Source organism: Rhipicephalus microplus, chromosome X, assembly GCF_043290135.1.
Source record: "Rhipicephalus microplus isolate Deutch F79 chromosome X, USDA_Rmic, whole genome shotgun sequence".
Classification (NCBI taxonomy): Eukaryota; Metazoa; Arthropoda; class Arachnida; order Ixodida; family Ixodidae; genus Rhipicephalus; species Rhipicephalus microplus.
The window spans coordinates 397,660,884-397,678,920 of NC_134710.1; the positions used below are offsets into that span (position 1 = coordinate 397,660,884).

At 45.4% G+C, this 18,037-nt stretch overlaps 1 protein-coding gene across 4 annotated transcripts in view; it reads left to right on the forward strand.

Moving 5' to 3' along the window:
• LOC119161000 (neurotrypsin) overlaps positions 1-15,119 on the forward strand; it is a 109,889-nt gene extending 94,770 nt beyond the window's left edge. For 2 of the 4 annotated variants that reach the window (XM_075880173.1, XM_037413299.2), the window contains exons 25-26: positions 10,540-10,716; positions 14,861-15,119. In XM_075880173.1, the coding sequence (XP_075736288.1) occupies positions 10,540-10,716; positions 14,861-15,000 (317 nt within the window). In that variant the 3' untranslated portion in view covers positions 15,001-15,119. Of the gene's footprint in view, positions 1-10,539; positions 10,745-14,860 lie in introns of all 4 variants that reach the window. The other 2 variants (XM_075880174.1, XM_075880175.1) reach the window with 2 other exon arrangements.
• Positions 15,120-18,037: the final 2,918 nt, after the last annotated feature.

The window sequence follows — 18,037 nt, forward strand, 5'->3', positions numbered from 1 at the left end:
GGCCATTAGGCATAACGTTTGGAGGCATCGCGGCTTCTGGTTGGTTGGCGCCACGCTACGCGTGGTGACGTAGCGTACGCGCGGCACAAATATCAAGACCGGCTTGGTTCCCCGCGCCTCCTCGCGTATTCCCCTCCGACGCCGACGCCGAGAAGCGCATTTGACGATTTTGACGCGTAGACATGAGCATACGCGTGCCAGTGGTTGGCACTTAAGGCCCCCCTGCAGAGGCAACACACCCATTTGGCCCCGGCGTCACGTAGACGGCACCCCTGGGCTGACCCACCCAGGGCAAATCGGCAGTCGCCTTTTCCTATCTCTCTCCTCTACAACTTCGTCTTTATCTCTCACTTTTAGTCTGTCCTGTCGACTTATCTCTTCTGTTTACTTCCAATTTTCCTGGCGGCAAGGGTTAACCCTGTGCAAATAGCCTACCTTGGTCTAGGCGCATTGGGTTATAGTTGCATTGTACGGCTGGCGTCTGCAGGTTTTAGCATCCGCAAACTTGTAGCGTCCCCTCACTGGACTTTGTGGTGAGTGGCCGCCAACGCTTCTGAAGAAAATGAAACACTCATGCATAGAGCTTTTCCTTCCTTGAATGATCGTACTGTCTTAAAGCGCGTACGCACCGAAGACTTGGGTTTTTTCAACCGTTCAAAAAAAAAATTCCCCCATTTTCACGTCATACATAGTGAGAAAAGTGGCAAGCAAGCCACAACCGTATCCCACTTTGTAGTAGCCAGCTGTCGGACAGAAACTCTTGGGGCCGGGTACAAAGTTACTAAAATGGCCAGCGGAGGCCTCCTCCTCGAAATTCAAAAAAAGAACAGTTTGAGAAGCTACACAATCTTTCAACTTTTGGTGACGCTCCAATCCCTGTAACACCACACAGATCTATGAACACAAGCCATTGAGTGTTATCTGATGCTGATTTACTTGGCTTGACCGAGAGAGCAACTTTTGGAGGGGTGGAAGAGTCAGAATGTGACCAATGTACAAATGATCATCATCAGAAGAGACAACAAGATAACACCAACAAAATACCTAATACTCACGTTCGCTTCCAGTAATCTGTCAGAAAGTATTTGTAGAAAGTATCTGTCAGAACAGGGTACACGAAGACCTCTCTCAGACCGTACATACCGAACCCTCGCCGTTGCTTCCAATGCCAGAGGTATGGCCATGGTTCTAAAACCTGTCGTGGTCGCCAGATTTGTGCACACTGTGGAGTCTTAGGCCACGTGTCTGAGAACTGCAAACAACCGCCACACTGTGTAAACTGTGAAGGAAACCATGCCGCATATTCACGCTCCTGCACATATTGGAAAAAAGAAAAAAAGATAATTATGTTGAAGGTGAAGGAGAACATCTCATTTAAGGAAGCACGGTGAAGAGTCTCACCCTTCTATGAACCTGCATGCGCTGATGTGGCGCGTCAGGGGGCACCGCCGCACCAGCCCTCGCCACTCCTTCGGCCCGCGCATACCGAGCCGGTGGTTGTGGCACCTGCCCCCAAGGCGGCTGTAGTCCACACTGCACCACCTACTCCCGAACAGAGACTGGAGACTCCAGAGTCCTCAGGTCTCAAGCCTCACCTCACCAGGCGAGGCTCAAAATTCGAACTAAAAGCTCGCACGTACGGGCATGCAGTGCCTCTGAGGAGGCAATAGATACGTCGGTACCCTTGGTGCCGAAAGAGTGGCGTGGCTCCTTGGAGCGCGCCAAGAAAATAAAAAAGCAGATAAAAGGGCCTGGTGACGGCCCTGTTACGTGAACTCAAACACCCCGTCTAAACAGCCACTCGCTTTTTGTACACACAGCACTATTTTACATTCGCCATGAACACTCAAATTATGCTATGGAACGTCAGGGGCCTATCATAAACCTTGACGACGTCCAACAGCTTCTGCACGAACACTCACCAAAAGTTCTGTGTGTACAAGAAACACACTTTAATTCAAAACACACCAACTTTCTTCGTAAATGCGTTATTTTCCGAAAAGACCGTGATGATGCCATGACATCATCCGGAGGTGTTGCCATTATAGTGAATCAAGGGATTGCATGCACACACTTACAACTCCAAACATCCCTTGAGGCAGTGGCTGTTCGAGCAGTTCTTTTTGATAAACTGATCGCAATCTGCACTATTTACATTCCTCGTAACTATCAACTGCAAAAACGTGATATACACTTTTTAATTGATGAACTTCCGGAGCCTTATGTTCTCCTTGGAGACTTTAATGCGCATAGTAGGCTATGGGGTGACCTTCGTGGCGACGCGCGAGGTCGACTGATTGAACAGTTTCTTCTCTCGCCGAGTGCGTGTCTCCTAAATCGAAAAGAACCTACCTATTGTAATCTCGCTAATATTAACTACTCCTCCATAAACCTAAGCACAGTATCTCCATCTCTTGTGTCTTTACTCCATTGGAAAGTCATCAGTAATCCGTACGGAAGTGACCACTTCCCCCATAGCTTTGAGCACAACCACAGCAACTGAGTGTCCACCGGGTGTTGCCAAATGGCTCATAAACAGAGCCGACTGGGGACACTTTTATACCATCGCTCGTTTAGGTTGGAGTGACTTGAGTACTTTGAGCATTGATGTTGCTGTTGATTACTTCACAGCGTTTTTGATTGATGCTGCAACAAAATGCATTCCACAAACAAATGGACACCCTGGAAAACGGCGTGTGCCACAGTGGAACTGTGAATGCCAAAACGCGCGCAAACAGCAAAACAGAGAATGGGGGTTGCTTCGGAACTCACCGACAAGCCAAAAATCTTGACACCTTCAAGAAAATGAAGTCTCAGGGCAGGAGAACGCGTCAGCAGGCCAGAAGACAAAGTTGGCAGAAGTTTTTGTCGGAGATCAATTCATACAAACAGGAGGCTAAAGTCTGGAACATGGTTGGTAGGGTAGCAGAAAAACAAGTACACACACTTCCACTCGTAAACACACAAGGTGATACCTTGGAAGATCAGGCGAACTTCCTCGGTGCACACTTCGATGGGTGTCCAGCTCGTCAAACTATACTGACACTTTCCAAAAACACAGAACAAGAATAGAAAAGCAGAAAAACAGAACACCATGGTACAGTGATAGTAAGAGTTTAGCAGTTCCATATGCGCAATCTTATGCCTCGACATTGTTCAATAATACATTACAAGAACGCTCAAGTGACTTGACGAGCGGAGTTAGCTGAAGAAGCCATAAAATTCAACTCAAATCAAATGAACTTCTGTTTCCACCACGTACGATCTACAGGTGGAGGAGAACAAAAAAAAACTGCTAAGAGGCGCCTTGAGTAGTCCGTAGCCCAAAGTAATCTATAGCTGTGGGCGATGGGAAAGAAAAACAGTTCCCACACGAAAACATGTAAACGTATGAAAACTCAGTCAAGGTCATATAACGCTAAAAAGCTTCCAGATAGTGCCTTCGAAGCGGCTAGCAGCTGTGGCGTGAGATCGTGCTCCCTGGCAGCCTTCTTGAATGCTTAGTAGCTGGGGAAACTGCTGTCAACTCACTCACATAAGCGTGGAAAGGAGGTATACGTGTTACATACTGGAGGCCTCCAGTCCTTAAGTAAAAGACAGGGGAAGGTCTAGTTCTGGGGTGCGTAAAGGTGCTTTGAGCATATACGTCGCAAATGGAATGACATGGTGGCAGTCATAGAAATTGGAAGTGACGTACATGGCAGGAAATCGCCTGATGTTGAACTAAACATTTCTGTGAGACAATTCGTTTCATGATGTTAAGATGTGGTGGTCCGGTGAAAGACCTTGCATTTCACTAGAATGGTTTGACGACATCCGACAGAAATACATATCCTTCAGTCGATGAGCACCTCACGTAGTGCGCCAAACTGTGCAATGACGTCGTGTGAAATGACAGGAAACATAATAATAATAATAATAATAATAATATTAATAATAATAATAATAATAATAATAATAATAATATAGGAGTGTAACGTCCCAAAACAACCATTTATGAGAGACACCTTAGTGGAGTGCTTCGATTATTTAGGCCACCTGAGGTCCTTGAACGCACTCCTAAAACCAAGCACACGGGCCTCAAACACTTTCGTCTTCATCGAAAATGCGACCGCCGCAGCGGTACTTTCTGCATTGAGTAATGTTAGTTAACAACACGATGTTAGTTTGCGGGACTAATTCTCAGACGCGGCAGCCACATTTCCACTTACGCATTCTGCTGGAGTCCCGTGTGCTGAGATTCAGAAACACGTTAACCTCACATCGTCAAACTATCGGGCCCTCCACTACAGAATCTCTCACATTCATATAGCTTTGTTTGGACGCCAAACCAACAACAATAACTACAAGAAGTATAACCACTGTCTATGTAGCCAGAGAAAGCCAAGTAGTAGAAAAAAATTCTCGAAAACCATGGGGATGACATGTTAGCATACGCTACAAGTTAAAGGTAAGATCTCAAAATTGCGAAACTTCCACTATTGAACTGTTCAGTCAGTAAATGTATGCCAACCCCTCCAAGATCTCTCATCGGCCGAGCTTTTCGCCATGATAAAAACTTTGCTGAGCTTTCACCGAATCGTGCAAGGTTGCGGCAGAGCAAAGGTAGTTGGCACTGTCTTGTACAGGCTTGAGTAGGCACACGTTCACCTACACGCTCATGCACAGAATGCCCACGCGATCACATTGTGATTCACGGGAATAGGCTTGGTATCGATGAGGTTCCATTTGAGAATCGCTTCAGAATTGCAGCACCAAGTACCTCATTTTGTAAACAAGCTATTGATCCAACTTTCAAATAAACTTAGTCACGATTAGATTTGATCGTATATTATTCTATATAATTAGCTAATTAACCAAGTTAGTGCTAGCTGGACTCCATCGTACTTAGTGTTAGACTACGCTTAACATATTTTACCTTATTTTGCTCAGCCTGATTTTCGGCATGCAAAAATCTCTGCTTGAAATAATTAGGGTTTTTACAGTGTGCTTTGATTAGCTGAGTTTTGCGTCAGTAATGAGGTTTTACAACAACGTGGTTTTATAAGGCTTGCCGACGGTTTCATTGCTTTAGATAGGCATAGCTGTTCTTAATTTTGCCTGACGCCGTCGCCACGCCAACATAATCACGGTTTCTTATTTAGGAAACGAGCAGGACAAACGGCCGGCAATCACAAGAAGGAAAAGAAAGAACACGTTCAGCTTCCTTTTCGTAATGCCCGGTGCAGTCCGGCTGCATTTTTTTAATGATATGTGGGGTTTAATGACCCAAAACCACCATATGATTATGAAAGACGCCATAGTTGAGGGCTCCGGAAATTTCGACCACCTAGTGTTCTTAAACGTGCACACAAATCTGAGCACACGGACCTACGGCATTTCTTTCTCCATCGGAAATGCAGCCACCGCAGGCGGGATTCAATCTGGTGACCTGCGGGTCGCGAGATTGAATCTTGTGTTGAGGAGAGCTACGAAGCGTAGACACGCCAGCACTACGGAAATCATTTCTGCTCTAGCCCTGAGAAAGACGAGTATTGACACAACCTTTATTTACCGATTGTGCATCGCAAGCTTTCATCTTCCTCTTTCTATTGTTTTCTTTTGTATTCTTCATATAGTTGTTCAGTACTTGGCATCGTTAATCCCACCGGACACTTGATTTGAAAAAGTCCAAGAAACTTATCATTGATTGATTGATGTGCGGGGTTTAACGTCCCAAAACCACCCTATGATTATGAGAGACGCCGTAGTGGAGGGCTCCGGAAATTTCGAACATCTTGGGTTCTTCAACGTGCACCCAAATCTGAGCACACGAGCCTACAACATTTCCGCCTCCATCGGAAATGCAGCCGTTGCAGCCGGGATTCGAACCCACTACCTGCGGGTCAGCAGCCGAAAGAGATTCATCAGCCAAATAGTGTAGAGTCACAGCGAATTGAAGGTAAAGTTTGTATTAGCCAAACGCGTTGACCGATGGCGTAGCCATGCTGCGGCACCACACTAGGCCCGTCCCGTCCCCCCTCCCATCTTCCCGAATTTTGTTTTCGTTATGGCATACTCATAGAAAAAATGGGGTATGCCATTGGTCCTTTAGGAGAATAAATGGGCTGCCACAGATTTTGAACCAATTTAGGACTAACTACGGGAGCAACTGCAAGGGTTCAGCTGTTACCCCCTAGCAGTTACTCTACTTGGTTTATATGTTGGTACACGTAGAATGCTACAGTAGGACTAACAGTTCAACCGTCTGGACGAATGGAAAAAAATCGTGACCCTGAACCTGTGCAGTATATTTTATGTTTATGCCAATTTAATTAACACTGAAGAATGCAGTATATGGTAATGCAACACACAAACACACATGTACATACGCACTATTATTTTAAAGTGAAACACCTCAAACACTGGCCGCCCGCGTTACAATACAGAGAAACTATAGGATATATATAGCACATTATTTTGACCTCCCACGTAGTAGCAGTGGGTGACTTTTACTTAGCTTAAAAAAAACAATAAACATTGACACCGTAACGTGAAAATTTACATGGGCTGATTCATATCACCAAAGCGCACCGATCTTTTAATATGGATCTATCTAATCTTCACCATCTCTCCAATCAGAGAATACGAATCATCAGCTGCCTTTCGATCATGTCGGCTGAACCAGCGTTCGCAGCGCTGGTGCACGAGTCCGCAAACACAAACGTAGCAGCGGCGCTCATGCAGGAAAGCCGGCGAAGCAGCCAGGCACCTCGCCTTTGTGATACCGTGTCGGTTTGCCGACGGCGTCGCTAGGCTTACGAGTAGTACGGTTAAACGGCCACCAGCGATCGCAACACGCGGCTTGTGTGGAATTTGCGTCGTCGTTATTTTATAGTCACAAATCAACAATAGGTAGGTGTCCAATGTTCGTGGTGTCTTATGGAGTGATGTAGATATTTGTATACATACAGCGACTAGACCGTTCGCAGGCACGGTTCTTTCATAGTGCTGGTAAGTTGCTTGCTCTGCACCACCGGCCACACGATCAATCGTATCCGTGATCGCCTTCACGCTTGATGTTTGACAACGATTGTCGCATTTAGAAAAAAGACATAAGTTTATCTGAGCTTTAATGCAGAAGACATTATTTTCTGTGAAAGAAATTGTATGTGATGTGCTGGCAATGCACTCACACCGTCAGCCAGCTTGATACCGATGACGTACAAGGCCTACTTTTTCTATATATCGCTTTGTAGTTGTGGCCAGTGACTTTGAGGGTACACGACCGCTAACGAACAGCTTACTTTTATTAGCGTTGTCAGTGTACTTCGTAGTTCCAACTAATTCAGCACATTGAAGCGAGTTATCCGCATTTCCCGTGTTCACGGATACTTTTTCACTTGGTTTTGGCCCGTCCGTGCCGGCATAGTGGAAACGCGGGGGTACTTCCTGTGTGCACTGACTGCGCGTTGTACTTGCCTCTCATAACATCTTCTATTCGTTTGATAGTGCTTCACTTTCACGGTGGCGTATAGCCGATATAACTTTTCGTGATCGTTTTCGGGATCGCCGACTACGCCGAGCATTGCAGTGCAGCATCGACAAAAGGCGATCGCGGCGCAGTCACCCTCCCCATTGGTCCCTTTATTGTCGGGCGCTTGCGCACGACACGCACTGTCATGCATTTAGTCCCCGTTGCACGAACCGTTCGTCCATTGGTTTAACGACTGCAGTAAGTGCAACTTTGCCGAACTTCGGCTTAGAGAGAGAGAGAGAGAGTGTGTGTTTAAGAGTCATAGGGAGAGAAGGAGAGAAAGACCTGAATAAAAGAAGGTAGATATTTAATGGCACAGGAGTCGATTGACATTTTCCCGCGCTGCGGCTCTCCTTGCAGTAATAATAATCTTGGAGTGTAATGCCTCGAAACCATGGCATGGTTATTATGGATGTTGTATAGAGGAGGGCTCAGGAAATTTTCACTTACCGGGGGTTCTTTAACATTTACATAAACGCGATGCTAACAGGCGTATTTAGAATTTCTATGGAAAGCTTGGCGAGTTGGTTAGGAGGCATTCTTGGCGCCGAAATGTTATTAAGAAAGGAGTATCTAGCCTCAATCTGTACCAGCCTAGAGTACCAAATCGATTCGTACTGGTCTTGATCGCCAGCAAAAATGTCCGTGCGACACCGAGATCATGATGCGGTGGGAAAGCAAGCGTCACTGCGTGCTTAAGTTCGAGACACAGTCGCTTCGACGGCGCCAAGCTGAAGGTGTCAGCCACATTTCGACAAGAACTAAATGAAAACAAAAAATACGCATCTTTGCCTTCCTTCTCATACTCTCATTTTTAGCGTTCTCAAAGTTACCCAGTTTCACTTTGACATAACGCACGGAAGGAACGATGTTCACCTAAGTAGCGCACACACAAAAAAATGATTATATTACAACCGCAATGTCCTGTTCGTCCTCAAGTATAATGCTTCACGCTCGGTGAACTAAAACCCCTGAAAGCAGCACGTTTCCCTAATATCCACACCAGTACGGAAGCGCAGGAACTAAAAATAAACGAATAAATTACCAACACGCTTCTTTTGATACACCAAGGGTGTGTCTACGACAGCCAGACATTTCGTGCGAAATGCGGCAAGCTTTCTGGCACGGTATGTCTAGAAAAACTGTCAATCCATTGCCAGTCATCGCTGTCGAGATAACGCCAACACACCGTGCTCTTATCTGCGCACTGAGGTGAAGCGAACGTTTCAGGGTGTGTGCACCGTTTATTTTTATTATACTTTATTTAGTGCTCCGTCACAGCATACGTCATGGCGGGGCTTTTTATTTCTTTAAGGTCAAGACGCCACGTGGTGTCGTTCAGGCGAACTAAACCGCTCGTGTCCAGAAAAGCTGGATCTGACTTTTGTACCTAATAATACCATATAATGTAACTCTAGTTCTGCCGATTGCTTTTATTGATTAAAGGAGCCTTCCAACACCATTCACCCCTCTCTTTTTTCTTACTCGAGGGTTGTGTTGACTCAAGTACTAATATATTAGTGGTCCAACAACGGAAGCTATAGTGGCCCGCAGTGCAAAGTTATTAAGTTGAGAAAATTCATTATACAAGAAAAAAAATGGCCCCGTATTTGCATGTTTGACTGCAAAAGTCGTCGGAAGGTGATAGTCTTTGTTCCGAGAAAGTGAAAAAAAAGTTTATTTATTGTATTTTAGAGACGCTGCGTTAGAGTGCCTCGATCCACCCATGCAGCGAAGGCGTGCGCGCTTGTCTCGGAGGCGATAAGTTGTAGAACACAAAGCGACGGGCAGGTGCCACTACTGTGTAAATTTAGGAAAGCGTTGGAAACGCCGTTTTATGCATAGCGTTGCATTTTCAGCGCAGCGTGATGAACGCTATGGTCCTTAGAATTACTTATGTGTGCCTTCTCTAGTATATACGCTGAATATTGACGAGTTGTGATTGTGGCTGTATGTGCAATCATTGCTTTTTATTGACAATCGCACAAGTATGAATGCTGAAGCTTGAGCTATATTTTATGGCGCTGTGGGTGTGGTTAGATTTTGGCCCTTTGGGGTATTGTTAGAGTGTACAAACCGACAAATGTACAGACAGGCAGGCAGGAGGCAGGCAGGCAGGCAGGCAGGCAGGCAGGCAGGCACACAGACAGACAGACAGACAGACAGACAGACAGACAGACAGACCTAAATGTTTGCGTCGAAGTACCCCAAGAAAGACAATTTCTCTAAAAAAGCTGACCACCACCTTGAATTTCGTATGGTCACATGATCGAATTTCAGTTGTCCTTACTCGCCCTGTGACATTGGAGGGCACCACCAATGAAATGAGGTGGAAGCTACACGTAGGGTATGCTTACTCACCATTGTTGCTCGTCCTTTCCCGCGTATTTTTTACACTTTTGCCCAAGTAACAAATGTGGTTCTGTTCTCTGAACATGAGCGGGCGCTACTATTTCTAAACGAGGTATTATCTTCTGTTTTGTTGTAATCGCATTCCAAGTCCCTTCCTCCTCTCAATCTGAGAAGGAAATTTGTAGAAGGCTCATGGCAATGAAGTACTGTTGTCCCTTCGCGGGGTGTTCGGTGAGCCGCCATACAAGGGTCCAGGGCACGGAGCAAGAAAGACAGGAGGGGAACCTCTGGGACGGCGCCCCGCGTCAATGTTTCCCTGGGAGAGGAGGTTGGCGAATGTGTGCTTGCGGCGACGCACAGAGCTATTCGTTTTCAGCCGCGGGAGGAGAGCGCGCGCGCGCCCGCGGTCTCTAACGCACCTGAGTGTTGCCCTGCTATATCTGCCTCTCGCTGACTCTATTGCGCTACTGGATGCCGCTATAAGTTTTTTGCCGGCGGGGTTTGCCAAAAGAATATGAACACCGTATTGAAAGAGGAAGATTAACACACACAAGTGCTGCAGTGCTTCGCCCAACAGTCCAGTTGTTTTGTAGCGGTGAGCTGTTACACGGAAGTCTGAACTGAGAAGAACTCACTACATGTTGCCTTCTTCTGATGAGCTGTATTTTCAGGGTCCGCCGTGCTTCAGACAGCAGCAGTGCCATTGTACCAACCCGGAGAATGCGAACAGCCTTGGGTGTACGGAAACAGAATACAGCGGGGCATGTTCTGCGCGGGCCACGTACAAGGCGGGATGGACGCTTGCCACGGTGACAGCGGGGGACCGCTCATCTGCCGCTCCGTCACTGGTCTACGCAATTTTATTTACCATTGTCCGTATGTGTAACTATATCGGTGCGCCTCGCTACCAGGGGCAAGGAGATAAGCAGTCGTATTAGTGGCGTTTTCGAATAATCGGGGCTCTAAGTTCTTAATCAGCCATGTCCTCCAGCCTAAGGCGGAGAGTACGGGGAGCTGGGGGGCTCGGGCTTTCTCCGGCTTGCTACAAGGGAAGCACAGTCCCCCCTTCTCTTAGCGCTGGCCCGTGATATTCATAAGAGTTTGTCTTAAGCTCTCATTCGCTGTGAACGGTGTGTTGACGAGCCTTATTTTTTGCAGTTATTTTACATGGCAGCATTCATGCCCGTTTTTTTTTCCTTTCTGGATAACATAATTCTGATCAATGACAGTAAATAGCAAGTGTGGCGCTATGATCCCATAAAAAAGAATGTCACAAAATGACAAGAATAAAGCATTTGTATGGCTGTGATTCACCATAACTGCGGGGTATACGCGTACGCATCAAAACAATGAAAGTTTTTTGTGTAATATTATGTGATAGACATGGATTGTTTGTCGTCTTAGTATTTTCGATAAATATTTTTCTAGTCCTCTATCACTCTCTCTCTCTTTCTCTCTCTCTCTCTCTTTATATATATCGAGAGAGACAGGGAGAAATTAAGAAGAGAAAGTCGGGCTGTCCGCCCCCTTTGGTAATACGAAAACTCTGCTCTTATATCCCTAGCCTTAAGGCATGCAGGTACACGTATTACCCATTACGCACCATTGTCTTACCGACGACTTTGACGTGAGGGGCCACGCATTACTTGTGGCGTGTACATTCACATACCTTCCCGAAGCTATTACTGCAGCGTTCAAACATAATACCTTTGTCGGCACGGCGTAAAGCGTCGGCAGTGATAAAATCGTTCAACTGAAATTTTCGTATTTCTTTCAACGAGAACGCCTCCCGAAGTCTGAGAAAAATTTGTACTAAATACGAGCTTGCCAATAACAAGACTATTTGTCCAGTGACACTGCTGGGATAAACCGATGGTAGCCGGGCGTTCTATTTTAAGGTAGTTCGCTTGCTGTACGGGACAATGCTTCATTCACCAAATACTAGTGGTACGTCACAGCTACGCAATGCCCAGTATACTGAACTGATGCGTTTCGAAATTATTTAAAAAGGGCAAAATCAATAATTAAATGAAGGCATTTAAATTCCTATTATTGCATATGCATACATTTGAAAACAACTCGTGGTAATGATTGAATAAGTAAGAGCCTAATTAGCCTCTTTGGGTATCATGCAACACTTTTCTTAGTAATCGTCCAATGGACTCTTTACAAGATTGTATTGTCTCACAAATCAACTGCCACAAAATATTATAGATCCTGTCAAGAACGAGTGGAGTTGGAGGGCGTACTCACTAACAGCAAAAACGCACGCAACAAGCACACTCGGGGCACGCGTGTGTGTTCGTGCGTTCATTCGCACTTTACGCAACGTGGCAGGGACGCCATGAGGGGGAGGATGACAAAAACAAAAAGGCAAGAAGATACGTCCCTTCCTCAGCGCAAGCCATGACTTTAGACACTTTCTTTTTTTTTCATGAACAAGTGCCATACCTTCATTGTGATGGCAACTCAGCGCATGCGCACGTACCAATACTGCCGATACCTTGAGGCTTCCATAACTTTGCAACTCAGAAGTGTTCTTTAGGACAGTGCCCATGGACTTTGCATTTACGCCGTGGTCATTCGGGTTTCCAGAATCATTTGCCGAGAGAAGACAGAGTAATTTTTTTTTTCAGATTTCAGAATGCTTCCATAGTGAATTCTTCCCAGTGAATTCCATACCACGTGCTGAGCTAAGTCAGTTCGCTCCCATATTCTAAGGAGCCTCGTCTATAGCGATCGTCAGTGGTTCCTGATCATGTTAATAAAATGTTGCAGGGCCCTTTTAAAAAAACAAAAGCAATTCGATAGCTTCAAATGGATGTCTTATGGCGCGCCATACAACTAGGGTCTCATAACCGTTCGCACAAATGCAAAGAGTTGATGAGGCAGTGAAGTTTTTACAGCTCGGTTAATTCCGCCTAGTGTAGGGTTTGTACGACATGTGCTTTCACCGGAGAAAATGCCTTTTTTTACAGAACGCAGGTAGGTCGCTTCTGTCACTGTGTGTGGACGCCTAGTTTGAAAAAGGGGTGCAACTTGACGCTTACTCACGCTCGTCTTGTGTATACTTCTGCGTACAGTTATTTGTGCATGAGCAGAGCACTGCATGTATATATATATATATATATATATATATATATATATATATATATATATATATATATATATATATATATATATATATATATATATTTGTGTGTGGGGGGAGGGGGGGGGAGTCCGCCCATAAGACCGGAGCCAGCCAGCCAGAGTCTCGGAGAGGTGTCAAGGAGAGAGAGGAGCCCAGAGCTGTTAACAGTAATTTTTAATTACAATATATACAGGTAGCGTATTACATGATAGTGATAGCATCATGGAATCTCTCAATGGAAGCATGACGGGAACTTCTCGGAGCTCAGTGGGAGCTTGTCAGAGCGCCTCGGCGCTCGCATTTTATGCCCTGGTCTTCTCAAGATTCCCTACAGGAAAAAAAAACTGTGAAAGCCAGGACAGTCCAATGAAGTTTGTCATCCTCACATCCACCCCTGAAAGGGGGGTGGTGAAACACCGCCTCCTTTCTAACCCACGAAAGGGGAAAGAGACACACCCAGTTCAGCCCATGGCGAGGGAGAAAACACTACACACCGCGAACCACACAGCACAGCACCAAGACGTTGAGTCTTACGTGGAAGTCAATTTCGTTGTCTGTTGCAGTGATGGGCATGCGGTGGCAGGCACACCACAAATAGTGAAAACAGCGGCATCAAGGTGCCCCGGAGACCGTGGGAAATGCATCCGCAGACGGTTCTCAGACACTGGGCCCTTTGCCCGGTGCACCTTGACGACAAAGCAAGCCGTCTCGATGGCCAACAACTCTTCCTAATCTGTCAGTCGGTCAGGCGTGTACAAATAGTTTTACGACGAGCGCCGACGACCTGGAATAGCTAGAAGACCGATTTCTCTGTTGTCGCCACTCATGGTGTATCTTTGGGAGCGCTAACTCGTAAGAAATTAAAGTAGGCTCAGCCCAATGTCTCATGCGATAAAGCCGCTTCAAGCGAGTCACGCCAATCATAACAATATATATATATATATATATATATATATATATATATATATATATATATATATATATATATATATATATATATATATATATATATATATATATATATATACAGAGAGGGAAAAAGAAACTTGAGTGATAGAGCGCTATTGCCCAGCACCGCATGAGTGAATGTGCCAGATGCACGTGAGTCTTCGCACCTCCTCGTCAGTTAAGCATGAATCGTGTTTCCTCGTCAAGCTGCGAGATCGATCACTTGATGCAGTGACACTTGCAGTCTCCATCAATTCACTTTTGTTTCGCTTCAGCTCTTCCATTGCGTGTACTTACATGGCTTTTCTTTTTGTATAGTTTAAGCAAGTCTGTCTGATGAGTTGTTTATTTCCAGCCGAATCAATTTCATGTGAACACCTCTCTGGCAATATCAATTTCGAAAAAGTGTTGCAATTATTTTTTGCCGTTCCGACACAACAGCGCAGTAGGGTAGCTAAAAGAACTTGCTTTGTGTAGTTCAAACTCCCCCTCTGGTTGAAAACATAGGCACTCACACAGTAAAACCACGATTAGCTTACGTTATATAAAGTTAGACCTCCCAGCCCCTCTCCGGAAAAAAATCGTGGCTACGTAGCCGGCGGGCAGTGGAAAGGTGGCATTCGCACATCGAAATGCCTGTCCCTTTTAAATGTTACAGCTGCAGCTGCCTTTTCTGGTAGCTCACACAGGAAAAAAAGATCACTGACGGGGGCATCGAACCTCCGTCCTTTAGCACTAAAGACCAAACTAAAGGAACAAAAATTGTGAAATAGAAAAAAAAGGAGTGATGTCCTATATATGTAACAAAAGTGAAAATTTGTCTGTGCACAGAGCTATCCCCTCTTTCACCCAAAAAAAATGTGCTCGAAATTTGCAGCGCCTCGTACCACACTCTTTTCCTCTTTGCGCAGGTCGTTACGCAGTGTTCGGTATCATCAGCTGGGGTGAAGAGTGTGGCCTACCTAACCGTCCGGGTGTGTACGTGAAAGTGCAGGACTACCTGGACTGGATCATGAAGACTGCTGACGAGCTCCAGCACTACAGAGCTTGAACCACGCAACAGTGAACGGACAGATCAAGAGATCGATTCGCAATAATCAGATAGTGCGAGGACGGAGCCTCTAAACTTTAACCGCTTAAACATTAAAATTGTTCTGCGACAAAATTTAAGCACGTTGGTGTCATCGGCTTTTCTCGTTCTGTCAAGTGCACCAATATCGTTACGCGAAAACACTATATGAAAAAAGTATCCATTACTATTCACTCTCACTTGCAACGCATGTATCACTGTCTAAAGAACATGTCAACTCTTTTTGTTGCGAAAGCAATATGTCAGTGAGTCGGCAGAAAGGTAGAATAAAAGTAACAACTTCGCCCCAAGGGCGAAACATTTAGTGCAGTAGCGACCAATCCAACTGTCATAAAGAACGGCAAGCCGATCAAAAACGTCCTCTGCACTGCGCCAGTCCAAATGATTCACAAAGATGACGATGATGATATGTGGAGTTTAACGTCCCAAAACCACCATATGATTATGAGAGACGCCGCAGTGGAGGGCTCCGGAAATTTCCACCACATATGGTTTATTAACATGCACCCATATCTGAGCACACAGGCCTACAACATTTCCACCTATATCGGAAATGCAGCCGCTGCAGCCGGGATTCGGTCCCGCGACCTGCAGGTCAGCAGCGGAGTACCTTAGCCACTAGACCACCGTGGTGGGGCGATGATTAATGAAGAGAACAAACAATTCACTCATATTAAGTTGCTCTGAAACAGCCTGTAAAGTATTTTAGGTACCATAAGTGCATCTGAATCGAAAATCATGTCACGAGCCTTAGCACAACTTTTCCTTTTGTGAGATAGATGATTGGTCATGTTGGCACAAGTACCAAATGAAGAGGATTCACAGCAGGTCTACATTGGTGCCATTGTTTGACACTTCATAAGCAAGTGTACTGAAGTGTCACATCACCTCCTGCTACTTTTTTAATGCAATATACAGCCGCAAATTGGGTTAGAAGGATTATCGCATTATTGTGCTGCGTTTCATTGATTGCATCGCAATACTGAGTAACTCAGTGGACAAATTGCGATTCATGATTACTGAATTAGACAAGCACAGCAGGAAGGTAGGTCTTAATATTATACTGCGGGAAATGAAAGTAATTTGCTAATTCTGAAGAGAACAGAGCTTAGATAGGTAGTAGTGTACATCGAGTTGTAAAGGAGCACGTTTACTTAGGACAGGTTGTAATTTCTGAGATGAACCATGAGATTTAGGTAACTAGAAGAATAATAATGACAAGAATGAGTAGGAATGAGTGCAGCACAACTGCCAGGAATTCTCAAATCATGACTGGTAGACTGCCACCATACCTCAAGACGAAGGTATATAACAGCTGAATCTTACTGCTGTTTACCTACAGAGCAGAAACCTGGGCGTATACAAAAATGGTTAAACTTACGTATACAAAAAGGGTTAAACTTAAATTGAGCACAACGCATCAAGTGATGGAACAAAAAAGGAGAGGTGTAACCTTAAGCGACAAGAAGAGAGCAGAGTGTAAACAAACACGTGTTAAAGACATCATTGTAGAAATTGGAAAGAAATGGGCATGAGCAAGGTACATCGCTAGACGGCAAGATAACGCTGGTCATTAAGAGTCACAGACGAGATTCAAAGAAAAGGTAAGCGGGTAAAGGGGAGATAGAAAGTTAGGTGCGCAGATGAGATTAGGAAGTTTGCGGGTATAAAGTCGTTGCAGCAAGCACAGGACCAAGATCAATAGCGGAACATGAAAGAGACCTTTGTCTTGCAGTGTATGTAGTCAAACTTCTCATGAAGAGCATGATGGTCATGACGATGTAGTGAAAAAAGGTCTGCTGAGTTAGTACGAGTAATAAGATTTCGTGAGCTCATACAACTTTTTTCAAGAGATGGACGGTTCAAACTATACTTCATATACGTAGATAAAATGAATGTGTTTTGAAGGAGCTTTTTCTTGGTATTCATTAAGTGCGTGTTCCAGTCACAGAGAAGCTATTTTACATGGCGTGGTGTCACTTTTGAACATCTATGGGAGATTTCAAACATGGAAATGAATACTCTTCAAGAAAACGCCGCAATGGTACCGACGTAGACCAATTTGGATCCTTGTGGACAAGAATGGCAGCACCAAATAAAAGCTAATGAGTTTGGCTGCACAGAAAATAACGTCACATTAATACGGGTGCGCTATACCGTGCATGGCAAGAGTACGTAGGTTACAGAGGGAAGTTCGGTGTCTGGGTGCATAACTGAAAAAAAGTCACAGCTTTGCCGCAAAGGCGAAGCAATGAACGTGATCGCAACAAATTTGAAGTTCACGCGCGGAATGTCAAACAGATCGAAACGTGCCCCGCGTTTCTCACGCACAAAGGACGCAAGAAACGTACTTATTGATTGATCGTTTTGTGGGGTTTAACGTCCCCAAATCACCATATGATTATGAGAGACGCCGTAGTGGAGGTCTCCGGAAATTTCGACCACCTGGGGTTCTTCACCATGCTCCCAAACCTCAGCACACGGGCCTACAACATTACCGCCGCCATCAGAAATGCAGCCGCCGCAGCCGGAATTCGATCCCACGACCTCCGGGTCAGCAGCCGAGTACCATATCCACTAGACCACCGTGGCGGGGCGCACGAAACGCACTCACAGGCTCATGTACTCAAAATATGTACCTGTGGGTACGTTTCGGGGGCACGAAACGTACTCACGGGTACAGATTAACGCAAATAATCGTCTCAGTTGTTACTCAGCTGTGTCTGAAAAGCACGCCCTTTTCGCAAAGGAGGCTGTGCAACGATTGCAGGGGCCTTTGTACTCCCGGTAACTACAACAAAATCGTTCAGACGAAACTAAAAGGCTAGCCAAGACATGCGATTCTCCCCACTGCAAAATAAGGGCACGTGATCGAGCGTACACCCCCTTATTCTCTACGCAGGCCAACTTGCGCGTGAGTGATAAGAGTCGCCGCGAGCTCACTGCGCCATCTTGCTTATAATGCTGCAAACACGATAATTCCCTCCCGAGAAGCCCA